This window comes from Myotis nattereri (assembly GCF_964212035.1).
Source record: "Myotis nattereri genome assembly, chromosome: 12".
NCBI classification, from domain to species: domain Eukaryota; kingdom Metazoa; phylum Chordata; class Mammalia; order Chiroptera; family Vespertilionidae; genus Myotis; species Myotis nattereri.
The window spans coordinates 54,442,166-54,463,284 of NC_138087.1; the positions used below are offsets into that span (position 1 = coordinate 54,442,166).

The following is a 21,119-nucleotide window of genomic DNA, read 5'->3' on the forward strand; positions in this document are numbered from 1 at the left end:
CCACTGCCCGCAAGGCCAAGAAGGGGACGGGACAGAAGGCCCTGAGGGATGGGTAGGACTTGAATCGGCAGAGACGAGCCAGCACTCGAACTCCGACCCGGATTCGCACCAGAGGGTCTGTCCCGGGGAGAGGACGGCCGCGCCCGGGTGTCACTGGACACGGCGAGGCGGCACACGCGGGGCGGCGGCGGGGAGAGCTCCAAGTCCGCGCCAGATTCTCCTCCAGCGCCACGACGGTGAGCACCAGGGTCCGCTGAACGGCTACTGAGAACCTGCTGGGAGGCGCGTGATTCCCAGTCCCGAGAGGGTGCAGCTCGGGGCTGAGACCCCAAAGGCCCCGGGCCCCCGGTGCGCACCTGGAGAGCCTGGGGCTGGCCCTGGAGTCCCTACGCGGGTCCGGTTCCCCGGAGCCGGTTGGGGAGGCTCGCGGTGCGCAGGGCGCGCAGCGCCTCCTCGGGCAGCCGGCGGGTGGCCCCCGGCGCCTTCGCCTGCAGCGGCTGCTGCCTTATAAGGCGGGGGCCGGGCGGCGCCGGGGAGGGGCTGCGGAGGCCCGGCCCCTCCGAGGCTACCCTAGCGGCTCGCGGGCCCCGGAGCGCAGAGGCAGCGGGAACCCGGGAGCGCGCCGAGCCGGCCATGGGCAAGTCAGGTGAGGCCGCCGGGCCGGCCGGGCGGGGTGGGGGTGGCTCGGAGCCGCGGGCTCTGGGATGCCCGCCGTCACCTCCCCGCGGCGGGCTGCATCTCCCGGGCTGGGCGGCCGCCTCGGCGCGGGGATGCGGCTCCGGCTGCCAGGCGGGACCCAGGCGCGAATGGAGCGGCGCAGGGGGCGAAGCGCCCGGAGGCGCGTGGAAGGCAGTTTCCGGGGCAGCCAGGAAGCTGGGTGGCCGCGGGCCCACCGGAGAGAGGGAGGGAAGGCGAGGCTGAGGGAGGGACCCCCTGCCTGGGAGCCGGAGCCGGAGCCTGGGAGGGCTTCCCGGCGCTCAGGGTCCGGCCAAGGCGTGGCTGTTGCTTTGTTTCTGGCGGACAGCGTTAGAAGTTGGAAAAAGCCAAACGGTGACAGCATCTTTCCCTGCGAAGCGGCGTGCTCCAAGCAGTCCTCCTAAGGACAGCTCGAGCATCCTTCTGTCGTTGTCCCTCCTCCCTGAGGCCCCCTCTGTGCCAGGCTGTGTGCCAGGGTGTGTGCCAGGCTGCTAGTATGTGCCCGGGTGTCTGGCTCCACCAGGGCACAGACTCCCGCTTCCCCTTTTTCTCCGACCTGTTGGTGGCCGGTGCTCAGCACTGTGGCTGCCCGCGGTGAACTTTCTAAAATGCAGATCTTACCTGCCACTCCCAACACCGTCCACCCCATGGCCTGCAGGTGAGAGGGTACATGCTTCAGCCCCAACATGGAGTCCTCGGGGAGTTGGTGTCATCACCTCCTACCTCCACTCAGCCATCCGGAGGCTGGCACTCCGGTCCCAGCACCCACCCCCATCACTCTGCCTCTTCCACTTCCCTGAGGTTTAAAATCTTCCCCATCCTGGTAGACTCAACTCCGGGGCTGAGAGGCCATCCATCCCTGGCTTCCCTCCGCCTAGAAGGAGGGCAGGTCTCTTCTTGGCTGCAGCCAGGGAGATGCAGCCCGCCGGGGGGGAGGTGACCGCGAGCCTCCCCCTCCACAGTCAGCTTGGGACACTGCCCAGCTATAGACGGCTTCCCACAGACACCTCACTCCTGGCCGCCAGACAGGGGCCCTGACTCTCTGGGCATAGCTACTGCCTCATGGGAGGCCCTTAGTGAACAGCTTGAACAGAAGTCCTGCTTCGTGGAGGCTGGGGTGTCAGACTGAGGAGGGTGAAGCTGGGTCCCTTCTGGAATCTGTCCTCGAGATGCAGCCTCATGGGCACGCGCTGGGAGTATGCCTTCCCCTGGCATTGGTCTTACACTGCCTTGCCCGTAGTGACAGGTCTGGCCTCCAGCCCTGGCTGTGCTCACCACTTGCTGTGTGATCCTGAGCAAGGCTCTTTCCCCATCTGTACAGTGAGGTGGCCCAAACGATCCCCTGGGTCCTTCACAGTGTGGAAAGGTGACATGAGGTGTCATCATGAAGCTAAAATTCATGACAGTAGGTGGTGATGGGGCACGAGCATGGCAGATGTGAGTGAGCACTTTAAGGAATCAACTCCTTTCCCTGTAGATTAAGAGAAAATCCGCAAATTTCCTAAAGCCACATTTTAATCAGTGGTTTCCAGCTCCTCCCCTGAGAAGCAATTCTCCTGCCCTGCTGTCGGCTGAGTGCTCGCTCTTCTGTCTGTTCAATCATCTGTCCATCTCTCCCTGCCTTCTTGCTCCCTTCTCTCCCTCCCTTTTTTTCCATCCATTCCACCGTCTGTCGGCTCTGTACGGTGTCCTCGGTGCTGTGGAGGGCATGACCCGGTCCTCAGGAGTGTTCCTTTGGATTGTGAAATGAATCAATGAATCAAATCATCTGGGGATAAGACAGGCATCACATGCTTCAATGAGAGGCGGGAAGTGGCTCAGCCTCCAGACAGGAGCAGGTGAAGGGCAGTGGGAGCTCAGGGGAAGGAGAGTCTCCTTTGCAAAAGGGCTATTGGAAGCTCCTGGAGGAGGTGGCCAAACCCCAGAGAGTCTTGGGAATTTGGACTTTATCCCTGAGACCTGCAGTGCCATAGAAAGGTGTTCACTGTCGGTGGCAGGAGAGTGATCAGGTGGGAAGAGGGCAGAGGTGGGGGTCAGGAAGAGGGTGCTTCAGTTGTCAGGCAACCGATGACAGGGACTCTAAGGAACTGCAGAGGAAGAGAGGATGGGTTTGGGAGGTGGTACCCTCAAGCCAGTTTTGGTGACTAACTTGTAAATGAAAGGACAGTGCCACAGGTATGTCTGGGTGCAAGATGGTGGTGACAGCTTCTAGGACTGAAGATACAGAATCAAGCAGGTTTCAGAGAGAAGGGGACAGTGGCAGAGGGCAGGTTAGAGCTGGTTCAGGCAGGTGCCACCCCCCCACACACAACCAGGGACCTTCCAGAATGCTGGCTCAGGCCTCTCTCCCTCATAGCCACATGCGTTGTATTTGTCTCTCCCAAAGACTGGGAGCCCCCAGGACCATCCTGGCTCCCCTAAGGGTCTCCAAGAGAAAGTGAGCTTTCTGGGTAGCCCAGGCCCAATGGGCCTTCAGTGCAGTCCCAACCAGCAGCTCCAGGCCACCAGCCTGAGGTCTGCGCTGCAGGGCCCGTAGCTCTCACAAATGTGTAGCCCTAAGGGGCTTGATGTGATTTCATAAAGGCCATTGTAAGGAGCTGGTCCCTGCCTCTTCTGTGCCCTCGTTTCCTCATAGGAGCTCATCTCTCTTTAATCTTAAACCTCAGAGATACCACAGAGCTACTTGGGATTGGTAGGCATTGCTGGAAAACTGTTACTGCGCTAACACAGGTTTAATTCCAGGAGACGCTCAGCCCAGTATGCAGAGACTTCCAGGTCCATCGCCCACCTTACTGGGCTTCAGTTTGCAGCAACTGTGCTGGGGGCAGAGAAAGACAATGGGCCCTCAGCACAGGCCTTGGGCTCAGCGGAAACCGCTAGTCCCTAATATAGTGACAACCAACTGTTAAGCTCCTGGTGCATGCCAGGCTTGGAGCTTCTTACTGTCGATTGTGTAGATTTATAGAGGTTGAGTACCATGCCCAACTCAGACCTTGACCAGTAGGTGGACAAACTGGGATTTGAAGCCAGCTCTCTGACTTCCCGGATGTGGGCTTTCTCCCGTACCACCCTGATCCCTTGCCACCTGCTCCCTGCCTCCTTCTCAGCCTGGAATCTGGCTCAGGAGGGACTTCTGCACACCCTCTAATTCCCTCTAAAAATCTTGAAGTCCCCTCCACCCACCTCTGCCATCAGGGCAGAAAGCATTTAGGGACCAACTGGCCCAGGAATTTTCTACTGAGCAGGGCCCTGACACCTCTGCAGGGTGTGGCTGTGTGGGCCACATCGGTTCCAGCTGTTCCATTTTCATCTGTTGATTTTGCTGGGGCTGGAGTGGGGGAGGGGCGGAAAGTTCAAAGAAAGGGTTTCCCTGCTTTGAAGATATTTTGAAAACCACAGGTGTCATACTTCCTTCTCACACAGATGGGGATGTGGAACCCAGAGAGGCAGGCCTGGAGCATGGGCACGGGCTGCCCTGGCTCCTGCAGTCCCTCAGTGACTGTCATCTGCAAAGGGTCAGCCTGGAACCATCAACCACCATTCTTGCTTAGGCAAAGGGAAGTACATGCAAAGTGGAAAGTAGGAGAGATTTGAAACAGAGGAGGCTGCTCTTAGATCTAGCTCGAATGTGGACTCACTGTATGAAATTGTGAAATTCACATGTCCTCCCAAAGACTCTAGCTTCCTCATCTGTAAAGAGAAGACTATGGTCCTGTTCATTTGCTTACTCATTCACTCAGCAAATATCTGATGAGCTCAGAGGTGCTGGAAGAGGTCATCGAAGATTGATAGAGCCCGGCTGACCTGGTTCTGTGGTTGAGCCTCAACCTATGAACCGGATGGTCATGGTTCAGTTCCTGGTCAGGGCACATGCCCGGGTTGCAAGCTCGATCCTCCGTGTGGGGCGTGCAGGAGGCAGCCGAGCAAGGATTCTCGCTCATCATTGATGTTTCTATCTTTCTCTCCCTTTCCCTTCCTCTCTGAAATCAATAAAAATACGCTTAAAAAAAAAAAAGATTAATGCAAATACCAGCAGTCCGGCTCCCGTGGAAATCAGGGATGGGATCCGATGGGACAGCGTCTCCCAAAGCCAGAGGCTTTGTTAGTAATGATATCATTATAATTGACACCGAGTAACTGTTCACTGTGTTCCAGAACTGTTCTAAAGCAGTGACTTAGAGTAATTCTTTTAATTCTCATAACAGCCCTGTGAGGTGGACACTGCTATCTCCATCTTTCTATGCGGGGGTGGGGGGTGGGTGTTGGGGGGGGATGAGGCTTAGAGTGATTAAGCAACTTGACCAAAATCACACAGCTAGTCAGAGGCAGAGCTGGTATTTGCCTCTTGAATTTCCTGGAACAGAAGCTGCTCTTTCTTCCTTTCTCCCCCCCCCCCCCCTCAACTTTTTATTCTTCCTTCCTGATAAACCAGTTTTACCCCAAAGGTGGGACCAGGGCAGTTTCCAGTGTTAAAGAACAATATTCAACCGAGTACATTTGAAGATCTAATTGGCTTTAGTCAGCAGTTCATGGGTTCATTGCTTTCCAGCAACTAGAAGGGTGCTCTGATGATAGTTGTCCAAATGGGAGCTGTTATAGGCATAAAGAGGGTGAGACTAAGAACTGAAAAGGGTGTGTTACGTTAGGCAGGGTCCTCTCCCCTTCGGGGGAAGCAGCAGGTCTGATCAGGCAGTTTGTCCCATTAGTGATCAGGAAATTCGAGACTGATTGGTGTAAAATTCCACTCCAGGGAGGGGCTGTCACTGCAGTCGGGTTAGTTACTAGGTTTTGGTTTGGTGAGGGGACTTGGCCAAAGTGTTTCACACCAGCTTCTTGCCAAGGGGCCTGTCCACAATTCCTGCCCCGGCCTCTGACAGTCCTGGCCTCTGGCGGGAGTTGGGAGAGAAATGAGGCGGCCTCAGAGGAGGACAGATGCTGAGGGAGGAGCCTGTGCTAGCCCACAGCCAGGCGGGAGGAGGGCACAGACCTCCTTGGAGCCTTTGGCATTTAGAAGCCCAGGCCCCAAAGGACCTTCGAGAGCCCCCAGGTCAGCCCCCCCCCCCCCCCCCAGATACTGTGCCCTCCACTCCGCAGGCAGCCTAGCCCTGCCCCTCCCCTCCCCCCTCAGCCCCAGGGAGCCAGCCCAGAGGCCCCTTCCACCTCCCAGCAGCTCTGACCTTGAGCCCCAGACCTGCCCCTGGAGCTTCTACTCCTGCAGCCCCCGGTTCGCCTCTGGGGCCCCTCAGGCAGGTCTGAAACCTCAGTTCTTTTCTCCTCTTCCCCCCTCTCTCCCCTCAGAGATTTGAAGGCAGCTGCCAACCTCACTGAGCCCGACCGTCCTCCAGGTCTGGTCGGCCCTCTGTCCCTGTGATGTCCGTTGACTTGTATCCCCTGGAGGTGGTGTGGGGTGAAGGACAGCGCTTCTCCTCACGGGCCCACCCCTGAGCCAGGTGTGGGAATGTGCACAGCTTACCTCCCTCCTGAGCCTCGGTTCCCTCCTTTTAAAGAATGGACAGCTCCCACGAACAGTGGTGAGAAGTCAGTGAGAGGGTGCCCAGCCCGGCACCCAGCAGTGGTTGCCAACATGCAGAAGAAAAGACCTCCCTCATTCCGGGCCGGCCCCCTGAGCTCCGTGGGTCCTCCTATGAGGACATAATCCCTCTCCCCATTGAGGGCTGGCCGTGAGGGCCCTCCCTGCCTGGTGCGGGATGGGTAGGTTTCCCTTGACCTTCTTTTCCCGATGTTTATCTTCGTCCTTGGGCTTTTCTACAGAAGTGGGGTGTGCCTCTTGCTGGGTGTGGTCACCAGTGATCTCTTGCCTCCCTGAGGCTGAGTCCCTGCTGTGTGGAGCCTCCAGGGCTGGGACTGTCTGCTGTGCTGGGAGGGGACTCCTCCGAGGGGGTGGGGGTGCCTCCCAGAGGGTGGGGAGGGAGGGCTCCGTCACGATTACCAGGAAGTTCTCCTGACCCCTTCCTGGGAACCCTGCCCCAGGGAACTGGGCCTGGTGGGGACAATGACTGGCTTTGGTTTCTAGGCAGCAAGCTTAGGTCGAGCACAGGAACTTTCACTTTTATTTCTCTTAACTTCCCATAGTCTGGGAGTGCAGTGACCTAGTTTTTAGCAGCCTTATAAATATCCCTCTGCCAAGGAGACTGCAGGCCCACAGCCCTGCGGACCAAGTGGAGCCCGGCCCTGGCTCCAGGGGCTGCCTGTCCACGGGCTTCGCGTCCCTGTCCTGCCTACATCGCTGTGCCTGGGCCTCCCCGGACTGCCCTGCTGGGCCCCACAGCCCTCGGGGCCGGTGCCACTCATTCTGCAACTCGCTGAAAGCCCCTGGGACAGCTCTGCCTCCTCAAGGGGCAGCTGTCTTCACCTCCCCTGGGTCGGCATCTGGCCAAAAGCTCCTGAGGGCAAGTCTGGCCTTCTTCCCCTCAAGTCCACTCCCCGGCCCAGTGAGTTTGATCTGAAGGCCCAGGAGACACGGGGATCTGGCTGAGAGAGGGGGAGGGATTCCCTGGTGGCTCATCTGCTCAGCGCCTGGGGTGAAAAGACAGCCGAGGAGGACAGCTGACTAACGAACGTGACCTGGGGTAATGGCAGGAATAACCAATGCTTCCTGATGCTTCTGTCATTCTCCAGTTTACTCCCTGCCTGCCCTCAGCCAGGCCTTGGGGACAGGCTCCTGCCAAATGGGACGAGCTCAGTTTAAGGGTTCTCTGTAGCCCTCACTCCTGACTCACCCAGTTCACCCCATTCCCACGGAGGGACACTCCCAGATCCCTACAGCTGTCACTCAGGGCCTTCACAGTCCACGCTTGGCTTGCTGCTGTCCAGACATCTTTGGGGCCTCCTCTCTGGGGTCACCTCCTTCCTGAGTCCCCAGACCACGTTAGGTTGCCTGTCAAGTTCCTCTTGCACCTGTGCTCAGCTGCACCAGGGCCCTGTCGCCCCGTTTGCTAGTGTCTGTCTGCAGGCTGTCTCCCTTCGGAGTGTGAGCTCTTCGAGGCAGAACCTGGCTGTTTTGTCCCTGCGCACCTCGCACACCATACGGGACCTGGCACGGAGGAGGTGCTCAGAGAGCACGGGAACCGATGGGTGGGCTGGGGCTGGGTGGATGCTGCTGCAGCAGAGAGGACAGATCAATGGATGGATGAATGAAGGGTGGAGGGATGAACGGGGGTGTTGGATGGATGGGGTTCCGTTTCAGATCCAAATTGATGTGACTTCTGTCCACTATTGACCTTTCCTGACCTGGCTTCCCCCACGTATTCTTTCCCTAATCCTAGCCCCCAGACCTTGCCCTTTCTAAGGTCATGACCCATGGAGCACAGGCTCCATTTCATCCCTCAATGCACCTCTGCACCCAACGCCAACACATTCTTTCCCACACTCTCCCCTCATTCACTTCCCAATGCTGCCCTTCCTGGTCCTTTTTTCTTCACCTGTCCCCCTGTCTTCTTGATTTTACCGGCCCAGTGTGGGCTCCTCCACCCCGGCCCCTCTCTCTGAGCGCCCGCCTCCAGTCCTGCCCAGTCCCCACCAGGCACCATAGGTCCAGTCTGAGATATCCAGTCTCCCTCAAACATTGTCTTTCAGAAGTCCCATTGCTCACTGCCCAGCACCCCCACCCCCACCCCAACATCTGCCCTGCACCCCTGGCCCATCCTCCACTCAGCAGCCAGCAGGAACTTTCGGAAACACTGATCTCACCAGCTCACTCCTCTGCCCCCAGTCAGTTGCTTCCCACTGCTTTGGATAAAGACCCAGGTCCCTCACATGGCCCATAGGGCCCTGCATAATCCATAGGTGCAGATGTGCAGAGGGGTGAGGGAGGGAGATGGGGTGGCAGAGGGGTGAGGGAGGGAGATGGGGTGGCAGAGGGGTGAGGGAGGGAGACAGGGTGGCAGAGGTGTGAGGGAGGGAGACAGGGGGCAGAGGGGTGAGGGAGGGAGATGGGGTGGCAGAGGGGTGAGGGAGGGAGACAGGGGGCAGAGGGGTGAGGGAGGGAGACAGGGGGCAGAGGGGTGAGGGAGGGAGACAGGGTGGCAGAGGGTGGAGGGAGGGAGACAGGGTGGCAGAGGGGTGAGGGAGGGAGACAGGGTGGCAGAGGGGTGAGGGAGGGAGACAGGGGGCAGAGGGGTGAGGGAGGGAGACAGGGGGCAGAGGGGTGAGGGAGGGAGACGGGGGGCAGAGGGGTGAGGGAGGGAGACAGGGGGCAGAGGGTGGAGGGAGGGAGACAGGGGGCAGAGGGGTGAGGGAGGGAGACAGGGGGCAGAGGGGTGAGGGAGGGAGACAGGGGGCAGAGGGTGGAGGGAGGGAGACAGGGGGCAGAGGGGTGAGGGAGGGAGACAGGGTGGCAGAGGGGTGAGGGAGGGAGACAGGGTGGCAGAGGGGTGAGGGAGGGAGACAGGGGGCAGAGGGGTGGAGGGAGGGAGACAGGGGGCAGAGGGGTGAGGGAGGGAGACAGGGTGGCAGAGGGGTGAGGGAGGGAGACAGGGGGCAGAGGGGTGAGGGAGGGAGACAGGGGGCAGAGGGGTGAGGGAGGGAGACAGGGGGCAGAGGGGTGGAGGGAGGGAGACAGGGTGGCAGAGGGGTGAGGGAGGGAGACAGGGGGCAGAGGGGTGGAGCCTCACATTGTCCCTTTCCTGGGGCACTGAGCGGCCTGCTATTGGCTGAGAAGGTGCCCTCACACCCCGGCGGGTCTTCTCCCTGCACTGAGACAACCTCCACTTTGGAATCATTGCAGCTTCCAAGCAGTTTAACAACGAGGTCCTGCGGGCCCACAACGAGTACCGGCAGCAGCATGGCGTCCCTCCGCTGAAGCTGTGCAAGAAGCTCAACCAGGAGGCTCAGCAGTGAGTCCCCGGCGCCCCGGGGTGACGGCCCCGGGCCCTGGCGGGCAGGATCCGTCAGGCCTGAATAACCACCCTGCAGCCCCTTTGTCCCTCTGAACCTCAGTTGGCTCCTCTGTAAAATGGGCTGTTTGGGGCTCAGAAGAGCTGCTCAGAAGGGACGCTCCCCGTTTGCGCTGCGAGCCCCGAGCCCCGAGCCCGGAGCCCCGGAAGGACGGGCGGCCACGCCGGTTCAGGGCTCATCTCGGCCCCCCTGGGCGGCCCCTCTGAGAAACACCATCCTCCCGGCAGGTATTCGGAGGCGCTGGCCAGCACGCGGATCCTCAAGCACAGCCCGGAGTCCAGCCGCGGCCAGTGCGGGGAGAACCTGGCCTGGGCATCCTACGATCAGCCAGGTGGGTCGCCTCCTGGGCTCCCCTGCCCTCTGCCCGGCCTCGGCAGCCCCTTCCAGCCCCTGGGGCTCTCCCTCCGCGGGTAGCCGTGGGCACCACGGGCGCAGAGCAGAGCCGGGCAGGGACCGAGCTCCGCATCCGGGGCTGAGGGCGGCCCCCGCAGCGTCCCCGGTGGGGCCAGGCCTGTGCTGCCGCCGGGGACGCAGAGAGGAGTCGGACTGCCCGCACCCCCTTTCGGAGGAGCAGGGCGCGCCGCAGGCCTCTCTGGCAGGCCCCCCCACCCTGCTCCCCAGCATCCCCAGCTGCAGAAGAATGTCACTTGCGTCCCATGCTTCTAAAACAGATTGTTTCACGGAGCTGGGGTAGTAACTTTCTCACCAGAAAAGCACAGCAGAGCTTTTAACACGTCGGAAAGAAAATCACCATCATGGGCAAGACAGCCCTTCATCTGACGTCTCAGCCTGCAGAGGACCCCGCCACACGGGCCAGACATTCTTGAGCTTCCTGGTCTGACAGCCCTGTCCTGGCTTTTTAGGAAAAATGTTGGCGAGCACGGCCTCCCTCCCTGAAGCCTTCTCCAAGCCCAGCGGGAGCCGCCCCCTCCCTCCCAGGCCTCACATTCCTGGGAGTTCCCTGGGGAGGCCCGAGTGTCCTCTTGGTTCCCCAGCTCGGGGCCCCCCGGGGAGAGGGGCGCACATGCTTCTGGGGAAGGCGGGAGTCCACAGCCCCCAGCCACCTCCCCGGCCAGGCCAGGGCGGGCCCAGGGGAGGAGGGAGAGGGATGGGAAAGAGCCAGTAGGAGAGGAGGTTCCCTCCCAGCCTTGAGCTGGCTCCCTAGGGAGCCTTGAGCAAGCCCTTCCCCTCTCTGGCCTCAGTTTCCCATCTCGACAGAGAGGGGGCTGGGTAAGTGGTCGCTAAGGCAGCGGCTCCCCACACTGGCTGCACATGGGATCTTGTGGTGCTTTTTAAACACACCAGGCCCGGGTCTCTCCTCCAGAGATACATGTACCATCCGTTTGCGGCAGGTCCCAGGCACCAGCAGCTTCCACATGTTCCCCGACGAGGCCAGTGTGTGGCCACTGCTCTCGAAGGCCTTCCTTGCCGCTCAGAGCGTGGTGCATAGCCAGCAGCAGCCTCGGGGCACTTGTTGGGAATGCAGACTCACAGGCTGCCCCGAGACCTACTGCACTTTAGCAAGAGCCCCAGGTGACGGGAGCACACATTCAAGCTTCCGATTCTGCTCTGAGCTCCGAGGCTGCTTCTAGCTCTGACCCTGAGATCGGAGCTCCCAGGGAAATGCTGTGCGTTTCTCCCATCAGCACGTCTAGGCCAGGGGCTGCTCCCAGCGAGGACCCGGCTGCCTGCCGCGGAGGCCTGGGCCCAGCAGCCCAATTGCCTTCCCTCCTGTGGATATTCCGGGAGCCAGGCTTGGGGTGGGAGGAGGGGAGGCTCTGGAACACTAGCAACATCATCAGCAGCCCCTGGAGTGCACTGCATGTAACCCACTTTACGGAGGCCCAGGGCGGGGGAAGGCCTTGCCTAGGATGCCACGGCGACTTCGTGGCCGGGCGAGGAACAGATGCGGGTGATCCCAGGCCAGGGCTCCCCCGAACCCCCAAGGCCACCTCTTGAGCTCGGGTGTGCCCCTGGGCAGGAGTCCTGTTTCAGCTCATGGGTGCTTTCTCGGACCCCTCCCTGTGGGGTGAGTGGCTTGCGGTTGGTGGGAGTAGATGGAAGGAATAGGAGTGGGTTGATTTTGCTGCTGAGTTTTAAGCAGCGTCTTCTCCGTACAGGACAGGAGGTAGCTGATCGGTGGTACAGTGAAATTAAGAACTACAACTTCCAGCAGCCTGGCTTCACCTCGGGGACTGGTGAGTGACTGGGTGGCACCACTGGCCTCGCCCTGGACTGTTGGGTGTCAGAGAGGAGCTAACCCTCTGAAAACCAATCATTTCCCTCCTGTTTTACCTCTCCCATATTTGTCTGATTTGACTTTGCCCAAAGGGTAAAACCCTGTTTCCCCAACACACACACACACACACACACACACACACACACACACACCATCTAAGCTCCCAGGCCAATGCTGTCCGTCCCGCCAGCTCCAAGTTTCCGGATGACGGGCGTGTGTCGTAAGGGGCTGTGCATTTTAAAAGCTGCCGGGTGCTGCTTTCCAGAAGTGGTGCCTCAGCACTTGTGACCTGTCATCCTACTTCTGGTCTTGCTCCCTACATCCAGCCTGCTCCCGAGCACCCAAGATGTTCCCAAACCCTCTCTGCCCACGTTGCTCTCCTGCGTAAACTGCCAACAGCTTCCTGGGGCTTCAGGAAAAGGGCCACGCTCACTCTTCCCTGGGTTTTAACTCCCTCACGCCCCGCTGCCTTCCTGCCACAGCCCCAGGCCTCATGGCCTCCCAGGCATTCTCCTTCCACCTTCAGGCTGCCGTTTGAGGTTCAGGTGAGCTTGGGTTGCAGAACCCCTGGAGCTAGTCTCAGCCCTGGCACTGCTATTTGTGTGAACGTGGGTCGACGTCCCGTCCTTCCCTGTCTTAGAGGGAGAGGGGCAAGGTGCTGGCCTCTACAGGACATTCTGGGAGGTGGCGTTTAGATGCAGGAGCCGCTGGCTGGGGGACCATCCAGCCTTTCTCGTGGGCCTCCCCTGTGAGCTGTAAACACGTAACCCCCTCAAGGCCCACCCCAGCCCTGCCAGCATCTCCGAGCGCCGGCTCCCTCTGGCCCCTCTCCAGGCCTCACCCGGCTCCTGTCTTGCCCCAGAACCACTGCAGGTGCACCCGAGGCGGCCAGGATGGGTTGGAAGGGGCTGTGAGTTTCTCTGACCAGAAAAACTGAAAAGGGGATTCTTGACCCACCCTATCCCTCTCCTCCCCACCCCACCCATGGGTGCAGCCTCTTACGGCCTCCTGCCCTCTGGAGGTTCTTCAGAAGCAGGAAGTGACATGTTCTCAGAACCAGTCACTGTTTCCTGTGGTTTTCTGCTCACCCCTTCGGGCAGGAGTTCTTGCAACCCTGTGGGCAGGACTATGGGGCAGGAATCAAAACATCTGCTGAAATGCTTCTCCCCTGGGCACTCAGGCCTGAGGGGGCTGGTGCCAGGGCCCGCAGGGAGACGTGATGGCTCTGTGGCAGCCCAGTTCCATCGATGAGGGAGGGGGCAGTAACGGCTCCTCCAGTGATTAAAATGTGTTGGCAGAACCTGGAGTCCTTCTCATGAAGATCTGTGTCTAGGAGCCGTGTGATTTTATAGTGTCTGGGTCTGCTTCCGCTGTGAGCAAGACTCACGGGCCATCGGACAGGTGTCAGAGTGAGTGGTTAGCTTTGCTACCCGTCCTCGGCCGGGAACCTTGCAGCGCCATTTGGAGGGGGGGGGGGGGGGGCTTCAGGCCACGAGTTTCGCAGAGGGGACGCTGAGCCCCAGGAAGGGCAGAGACCTCTCTACCCCTCTGTCCTCAGTCTGATGCTCTTTCCCGGCCCCTGCTCCCAGGAAGGAACCGCGCACGGTATATAGTAGATCTTGGCAAGGAATCATGTGCAACAGTAAGGAAGAATGGGAAAGCCGTTTGCATTGATACGGAATAAAAAGCTGAGCCAGGAGCGGGACTCAGCTTTCCGTGATCACTGACCACCCGCCTCACCGTCGCTCCACACTGCCCACCCCTAAAGAGGAAAACCCCAGAAGAACTGTAGTCCCTGTGTCATCCCAGGTGAACGTGGGCAATGCCTGGGGACGGACAGAGCCTGAGCCTAAGACAGGAGCACAGATTTGGGGGGAGTTACCATCAGGGCTCACAAGACCCTTACAGATCTGCAGGCCCGTCTCCCACCCCAGCCTCCCCCAGAGCGGCACCTAAGGTCATGGTGTAGGTGGAAGGGCCTTTGAAATATCTACAATCTCCTTCCAGCCACCCCACCCCTGTCAGCATCTTGTGGTAAAGAACACAGTTCTATGCCAAGTGCTGAGTGGAGGGAGATGGTTTCTTGCAACTCCTTTGTTATATTCTGTTTTAATGAGCAGGTCTGTTTGTCGGTGTATTCTGAATTAGCGGTACTTTCACGTGGCCTGGTCCGTGTCAGCTGTAGGAGGGGAAAAGCCTGCCTTCCATCCCTGGCCAACCACTGATGCCAGTTTCCCGTGTGTCATTGTAGAGTTGTTCTGAGCTTATGCCAGGATTTGTGTAAATATATGTTTTTGTTTTCTTTTTTATATTCTGGTGTCGGATACGGGATCTGTTTTGCACTGACTTTCTTCACACAGCAGATTGGCAGACATTGCTCCCTGTCGGTACAGAAAGAGCTTCCTCATTCTTTCTTACGGTTGCGCATGAGTCCCTGGCAAAGCCCTGCTGTAACTTAATGTGTTTTTCAAATGTATATTTTAGAAAGTTTGGGTCCAGAGCAGGAAAGAGGATGTGATCTATTTAGGAGAAAAAGAAAAAGCAAGCTGTTAGTAGTTTAGAGTTAGAAACCAGTGTGTATCTGATGGTTGCTAAGGAAGTCGTGTCCTTTAGCTCATCTGTGAATACCATACTCAGTTATCTCGGGGCGGACAGAAGCCTCCCGGGCCAGAAGAAAGATAACAGTCTCATCTGCTTGGAAAAGGCTTCCACAGGCATTCATGCTGCCGAAGATCATGTTGTGTCTGTAATCAGATTCTTGGCAACCAGTGGATAAACAGCAGCTCTTTCTTCCTTTTCTGGGTGACAGAGGGAGTGGGCGGGTCTATGGCCAAAGCATGTGGTCTGTTGAGAGAAAAGGCTTGCCTGAGAAAGGACGTGAGCCTTGATGAACAGACAGCCCGTAGAAGCGGTGACGCCTGGCAAAGCTGCCAGAAGCCTGGAGCTGCGACTCACAACCATAAGGACCAGGGTGAATCGGCAAGAAGTGTTTCTCTGTTCTGAGGTGAAAATCAGAGTTTTGTTGGGCAATGGTTAATACAAGCGTAAGGATTAGCAGAAAAGGTGCACAGTTGTACTTAAGGTTTGTTTTCTTTTCATTCTTGCGTTATCCGTATCACATCGACTCTATTGAGTAGTGTTTATGTTTGGTTATTTTCAGAAAGGAAATCTTTTTTGTATGTAGACAAATAAATAAACTATACCTAAATTTTTTTAAAAAAGTTCAACTATAGGGGAAAACACACCATTTAATCAATGAACAGTTATTTATTCAGTCCTTACCATTTCTGATACACATGGGAGATATCACTGTTTTCTTGTCCCTGGAAAATTGGAAAAGTGTAGCTACCATTATTTATTTATTTATCTATGCATTCGTTCATTTATTCCTTTCTCTCTTGCTTTAATTTTGTGGTAAAATATACTTAACATAAAACTTACCATCTTAACCATTTTTAAGTGTAGAGTTCAGTGGGACTAAATACATTCATAGTGTTGTGCAACCACCACTCTATGAATGAAAAAGTTCATCTCCAGAACTTTTTCATCATCTCATATTGAAATTCTGAACCCATTAAACAATAACTCCCCTCCCTCCCTATCCTTCTAGTAACTACTATTCTATTTTCTGTCTTTATGAATTTGACTATTCTAGGAACCTTATATAAGTGGGAATCACTCAATATTTGTTCTTTTGGGTGGCTTATTTCACTTAGCATAATGTCCTCAAGTTCATACAGGTTGTAGCACATGTTAGAATTTCATTCCTTTTTAAGGCTGAGTAATATTCCATTGTATGTATATGCAACATTTTATTTATTCACTTATTGATGGACATTTAGTCCTCCCCCCTTGGCTATTCAGTCCTTGTGAATAATGCTGCTATGTACATTGACGTGCAAATATCTACATCCCTGCTTTTAATTCTTCTGGGTATATACTTAGAAGTGGGCTGCTAGGTCATATGGTAATTCCATGTTTAACTTTTTGAGGAACTACCATACTGTCTTCCACAGCAGCTGCACCAGTTTACATTCCTATCCGCAATGTACAACTTTTCAAATTTCTCCACATCCTCACCAAAATCTGTTTCTTTTAAAAAAACACACATTCTAATGGATATAAAGTGGTTACCCTCTTTCTTTCTGAACCACTCTGTGAGAAACTGGGCCACTCTGATCGTGATTTTCCTCCCTCTCCCTTCCCTCTGTCTCTTCTTCATCTGATATTTATTGAGCATCTGTTCTGTTCCAAGTCCAGTACTAAATAAACACTGGGGATATGGTGGTCAGTAAGGCTGCTGAGGTGCCTGCCCTCCAGGAGGAAACACAATTGCCTCAAGGTTACGTTAGCAAACAGATGCCATCCTGTGACGTGGCAGTAAATATCCCATTGATCTGTCACCTCAATAGTAAAAGTGGAAGAGATGAGCTCCCGACCTTTACTCTCAGGAAATAAGAAGAATTTATGGCATTGAGCAGAGAGTACCTTTGCAGCATCAATTCTTTGACCCCAAAATGGGAGGGGAGTGGGAAGTCAAGCCTTGTTAGCACCTTGAAAGGACCCATGAGTGAGGGGCAGGTGGCCTGAGTGGATGACTGACACTGAGAAGCTTCAGCAAGCCACGGGAGTGTCTGGAGGGTCGGGCAGTAACTTGAGGAAGAACTGGTCTGTTTGACTGCGAGCAGAGGGAACTGGAGGAGGCTCTGCCTTGTTAAGGTCTCAAAGAGTTCATAGAAGGCCTGCACTTCTAGTGACAGCAGAGCCTGAATCCAAGAGGATTCTTTCATAGGCCTTTCATTCACTCATTTCATTCCGTTCACTCATTCAGTAAAAGCTGCATGTGCAGGCTGTGCCAGGGTCCTGGGTATACTTTGGTGAATAAAACAATTTGATATCTGCCCATGTGGGGCTCTCTAGCCTCTTGAAGAAGCCAGGCAATAAGCCAGTACTCAAATCTAACATTGCAAATGGTAGGAATGTTAGGAAGGGAAAAAACAGGTGTGATAAGACTATGTTGGGAGGGAGATGCTCCGGAAGTCAAAGGGATTGTGAAAGGTTTCTCTGAACAAGTGACATTAAGACTGAGGCCTAAGGGACAAGAAGACGTTGGTCGTCAGAAGGTATTCCGCACCAGTGTGTGCCAGGGCTCCATGTGGGAAGTAACCTGGGGTGTTCAAGGCATGGAAAAGAGGCCCCTGGTCCAAAGCACTCTCTCTCATTCCAGGTGCAATTGGAAGCAATCGAAGGATTTTTAAGCAGGGAAGGACCAGGTCTGACTTAGTCACAGAACCATCACTCTGGCTACTTAAGCAAAAAGTGAATTGGAAAAGGCAAAGGTGGAAGCTGGGGAACCAGCCAGGGGACTATTGCAATGGTCCAAGTGAGAAAGTTTGTGGATGGGACTAAAGTTTTGGGAGTGGATGACTTGAGATGCCTTTTAGATATAGTTAGATTTGTCAGGATTGGGTTGTTGTGGGGGAATGAAGTAGGGTGAATATAAATATTTCTCTCTTTTCCCATGTCCAGCGCGGCTAGAGAGCGGTCCGGTTCCTGAGTAGGGGCGACGGGGAATTGAGAAAATGAAAGAGACAGACACACATACAGTAGGAAAAGCTGGGACTGGGAGGGACCACTGTCCTCTGATGGAGAGACAGGCACCCAGAGCCAATACAGCATGTTTATTTTATACAGCAAAAACCAGGAAGTTTTACTAAAGGTCAAGACAAAGGAGATTATGTGCATTCTTGGGTGGGCCTGAGTCGTGTTGATTCCTGGTGCTTGGCTGGATTTAGATAACGAAACCCACCCCCTGGCACCTGGGCTGAAGGTCAGGCTGACAACACTCCTGCCTCTGGCAAGGCCTGTTTCCAGGACGTGGCTCTGCCAACGCCACTGGATTCAGCTGACAATAATTAAAGAAATGCCCATGTGCCTTCCCAGGCGCTCTCTACAGGTGAGGCATACAGACCTATCCCTAGGATTGCATGCATGGAATTGTCATGAAAGGAAATGGGATGGTGGGGAGAAGGATGACTTGGGGCGGCCCAAAATCAAGAGTGAGGTTAAATGTGAGATGTCTGTGAGTCATCCGAGTGGAAACGTCAAGTAAGTAGTTGTGTTTGGAACACAGAGGAGAGATTTGGGCTGGAGAAGTGAATTTCGGAGCCAGGGAAAGGTGAAATGCCTAAGGAGTGCAGCAAGAAAAGTGAGCCCAGACGTGAGTCTAGGGAAGTGCAAGTCCTCCAACATTTACAAGTGAGATCAGGAGGAGGAAGAGGCAGTGAGATGGGGATAATGGCAAGAGGTGGCATCATGGAACCCCCAAGAGGGGCGTGCTTTGAAAAGGTGAGGAGTCGACCTAATGTTCTTGAGATGTCGAGTAAGATGAAGACAAAACGTGACCATTGGAGAGGAACATGGAGATCGCTGGCGACTTTGAAGAGTGCGGTGTGGGGGAGGGTTGAAGGCAGGTTCGAGGTAGGGTGGTATCCTAATTGTTGGGGTAACTTGGATTCGTCATGATGTCTGGGAGGCCACGAAACCTTTGGGCATGGATAAGTGGTGAGGCGAGCAGAGAGGACCTGATGCTATAGAAAAGCAGGCAGTTGGTATGTTCCGTGTCCTATGTCTCTGACGGGTGTCTGTGAAGATCAAGCTGCCCTGAGCCTGGCAGGATGGTGCAGGAGCTAAAGAATCTCTTGCAACATCCTTCTCCAGACGTTGCTAACTAACCTGTGTCCCTCTCCCCATCTGCTCCCCTACAGGACACTTCACGGCCATGGTATGGAAGAATACGAAGAAGATGGGAGTGGGAAAGGCATCTGCAAGTGACGGGTCCTCCTTCGTGGTGGCTAGATACTTCCCAGCAGGGAATGTTGTCAACCAGGGCTACTTTGAAGAAAATGTCCTGCCTCCAAAGAAGTAACTTGCCCAATGTAATGGGCAGGTGGCAGACTAAGAACATGGATATCAAGTGCCTAGAACATCAAAAGCTCAGCTGTGTATCCATCTTTGTGGGTGTATGTGCTTGCGTGTGTGATGCATGTGCGTGTCTTGCACACACACCCTTGGATATACAGTTGTGCATGAACTAATTCTTATCAAAGGATTGAGCCAATGAAGCCTTTACTCTGATGGTTAGACCACAATTATTTGGACTTTGGGGAAAAATCAAGTTTTAAACTTTTTGGGGTTATTTTTAAAGTAAACTTCTTCTGTACCTTTCTTACTTTTAATATCCATCCCTGGACTTTTTGTACTCCAAATGTTTGTGATGCTGGGAGGTGACGGTCATTTCCTGTGATCTTCATGCATTAGAATCTACTTGTGGTAGATATTGAAGACTATTAAACCCTCATTTAAATGTGACATAGAACACAGCTTTAAACACATAAATAATAAAGCAGCTTCCATCAGAAACATGGTGCGGGCAGGGGTTCCATTTCACAGAATTACTGAGAGTTCTTTGTTGTAAGACATGATGTCATCTGCATGGCCCCTGAAATTCTCGGATGGGATTGCCAAAGAACAAATGGAGAAAAAAGCTTCACTTCCTTGCATTTTTCTACCTTAAAATAACAAAGTTCTCCTCCTACCACCACCCCTTGATGCACCCCCTTTCTTTCTTAAAGCCCCCTGACATTTCATAGCTCAATATGCACCCCCTGATTTCTGGGGAGCTGGGTTAGGCCTGAAACACACACACACCCCAAGTCTGCTAGGTGGCCCAGGGCCTGTTATGGGAGAGAGCCCCTCATATTGCCTGGGCTCTAAGCCAAACGGCCTTGGATGAATGAAGTCAGCGTTTGGGTGAGGGTGAGCTCACTCAGGGCCCCCAGAGGAAACCCTCCAGCCCCTGCCCTCCCTGACACGCAGGGCGGGAGCCAGGCTGTTCCTGGCAGCTGTGGCTGCAGCTGTGCCGCTGCTCCTTCCTGGAATGTGTGACAGGCCCAAATGTTCCTAGGAGATATCCCATGCGGGGCTTAGAGTCAATAATTTGGCTCTGTGTTTTGCCTCAAACTACACAGAGTTCCCCTAAATAACAATTTCACGGCCCATGGGGGAGGGACCAACCCAGACGCCAAGCCGAGTGTCCCTGAAATCATGACCTCACTAGGGGGTAAGACAGCAGGGGCAGGGGTTACGGGGTTGCCTGCTTCAAGACTGGAGTCTGAGCAGGCCAGTCTTTGAAACCTGTTTCCAGAAGGTCTGTGTTGCACTGTGAACACAGTTTCGTGCTGTGCCCTTCATTTCACCCAGGGATACTGACTAAGACAAAAATAAAATCTTTTTCTTTTGTGTAAAACTTTCCTCCCTGTGATTCATGCCCGATTCTGAATCAATGACTAAGGTAATCCATAACTGAGTTCCTGTAATTCAAGCTTCTGAATATTTCCAGCCTCTCCCCTGTAGACTGTCTCCTTAGGCTGCCATGGTGTGAACCATGTGACCATGTCACACAGCTGACTGGACTAGAGTGGACATGGGATCCAAAGGTAGTCATTCCATGAACTGGCCATGGACCAGAAATTTGGTAAGAAATATGAGAGAATTTACCAGTGGAACTGAAAAAAGTAAGGATGCCATGAGTTTGAATTAGGGCCATGGCAAGCTAACGTTATGTGCAAGCCAAATTATGAGTTGGAAAATACGGAATAAAGAAGTGAAAAAGCCAGTTGTTAAAAGTACAAAAGAGGTAGAGATACTGAAAGACGGTTCCTGAGTTTTCTGTTTCCAGGTCAGGTCTGTGTAACTTTAAAACATGCACCTCATTTTCTTCAGGGCTTCCCAACAAATTGATATATCAACGGATGGTCCCAGAAAGTTAGAATATTAGGGTCCCCTCCTCTAGGGAGTCGTCATGAACAGAAAATGCTGAGCTGGGCAGGAAGCCAAGGAAGGATGGAAGGCCCTGGGCTGAGGTCCTTTTCAGGCCACCTCTAGGCAACCACCATGAGCAACGGATTCACTGACCAGTTATTGAACTTCCTAAGAAACACCCTCCACCCAGTACGTACACATCTATAACCAGGCGTGGACGCTGGCACGCAGCCAGCCCCTTTAGGCCCGTCCTCAGCTGGCTGGAGTAAGGAAAAAGCTGACCAGAGGAGCTTCCCAGAGTGAAGAAAAGCCAGACAAAAAAGCTGACTGAGCAGATGGGCAGTAATCGCATGCCTTTTATTGGATTTCTTAAAGATGACAACTCCCACAAGTTCAATAAAAGCAGACGAGAAGCCAGATTCCAGGTCTCCATTGTAACCAGAGG

General features: G+C 55.0%; 1 protein-coding gene across 1 annotated transcript; it reads left to right on the forward strand.

Annotated features, from left to right (window-relative positions):
• Positions 1 to 600: 600 nt before the first annotated feature.
• On the forward strand, positions 601 to 20,155 carry GLIPR2 (GLI pathogenesis related 2). Its single transcript, XM_081103834.1, has 5 exons — positions 601 to 646; positions 9,443 to 9,551; positions 9,840 to 9,943; positions 11,733 to 11,810; positions 18,619 to 20,155. Exons 1-5 carry the CDS (start codon positions 634 to 636, stop codon positions 18,777 to 18,779), a joined length of 465 nt encoding a protein of 154 aa, XP_080959960.1. The 5' UTR covers positions 601 to 633; the 3' UTR covers positions 18,780 to 20,155.
• Positions 20,156 to 21,119: the final 964 nt, after the last annotated feature.

Bases quoted from the DNA above. Each gene is read 5' to 3' on its own strand.
- GLIPR2 (XM_081103834.1), top strand. The intron at 9,552-9,839 runs GTGAGTCCCCGG...TCCTCCCGGCAG, and splicing joins CTCAACCAGGAGGCTCAGCA to GTATTCGGAGGCGCTGGCCA. The intron at 11,811-18,618 runs GTGAGTGACTGG...GCTCCCCTACAG, and splicing joins TGGCTTCACCTCGGGGACTG to GACACTTCACGGCCATGGTA.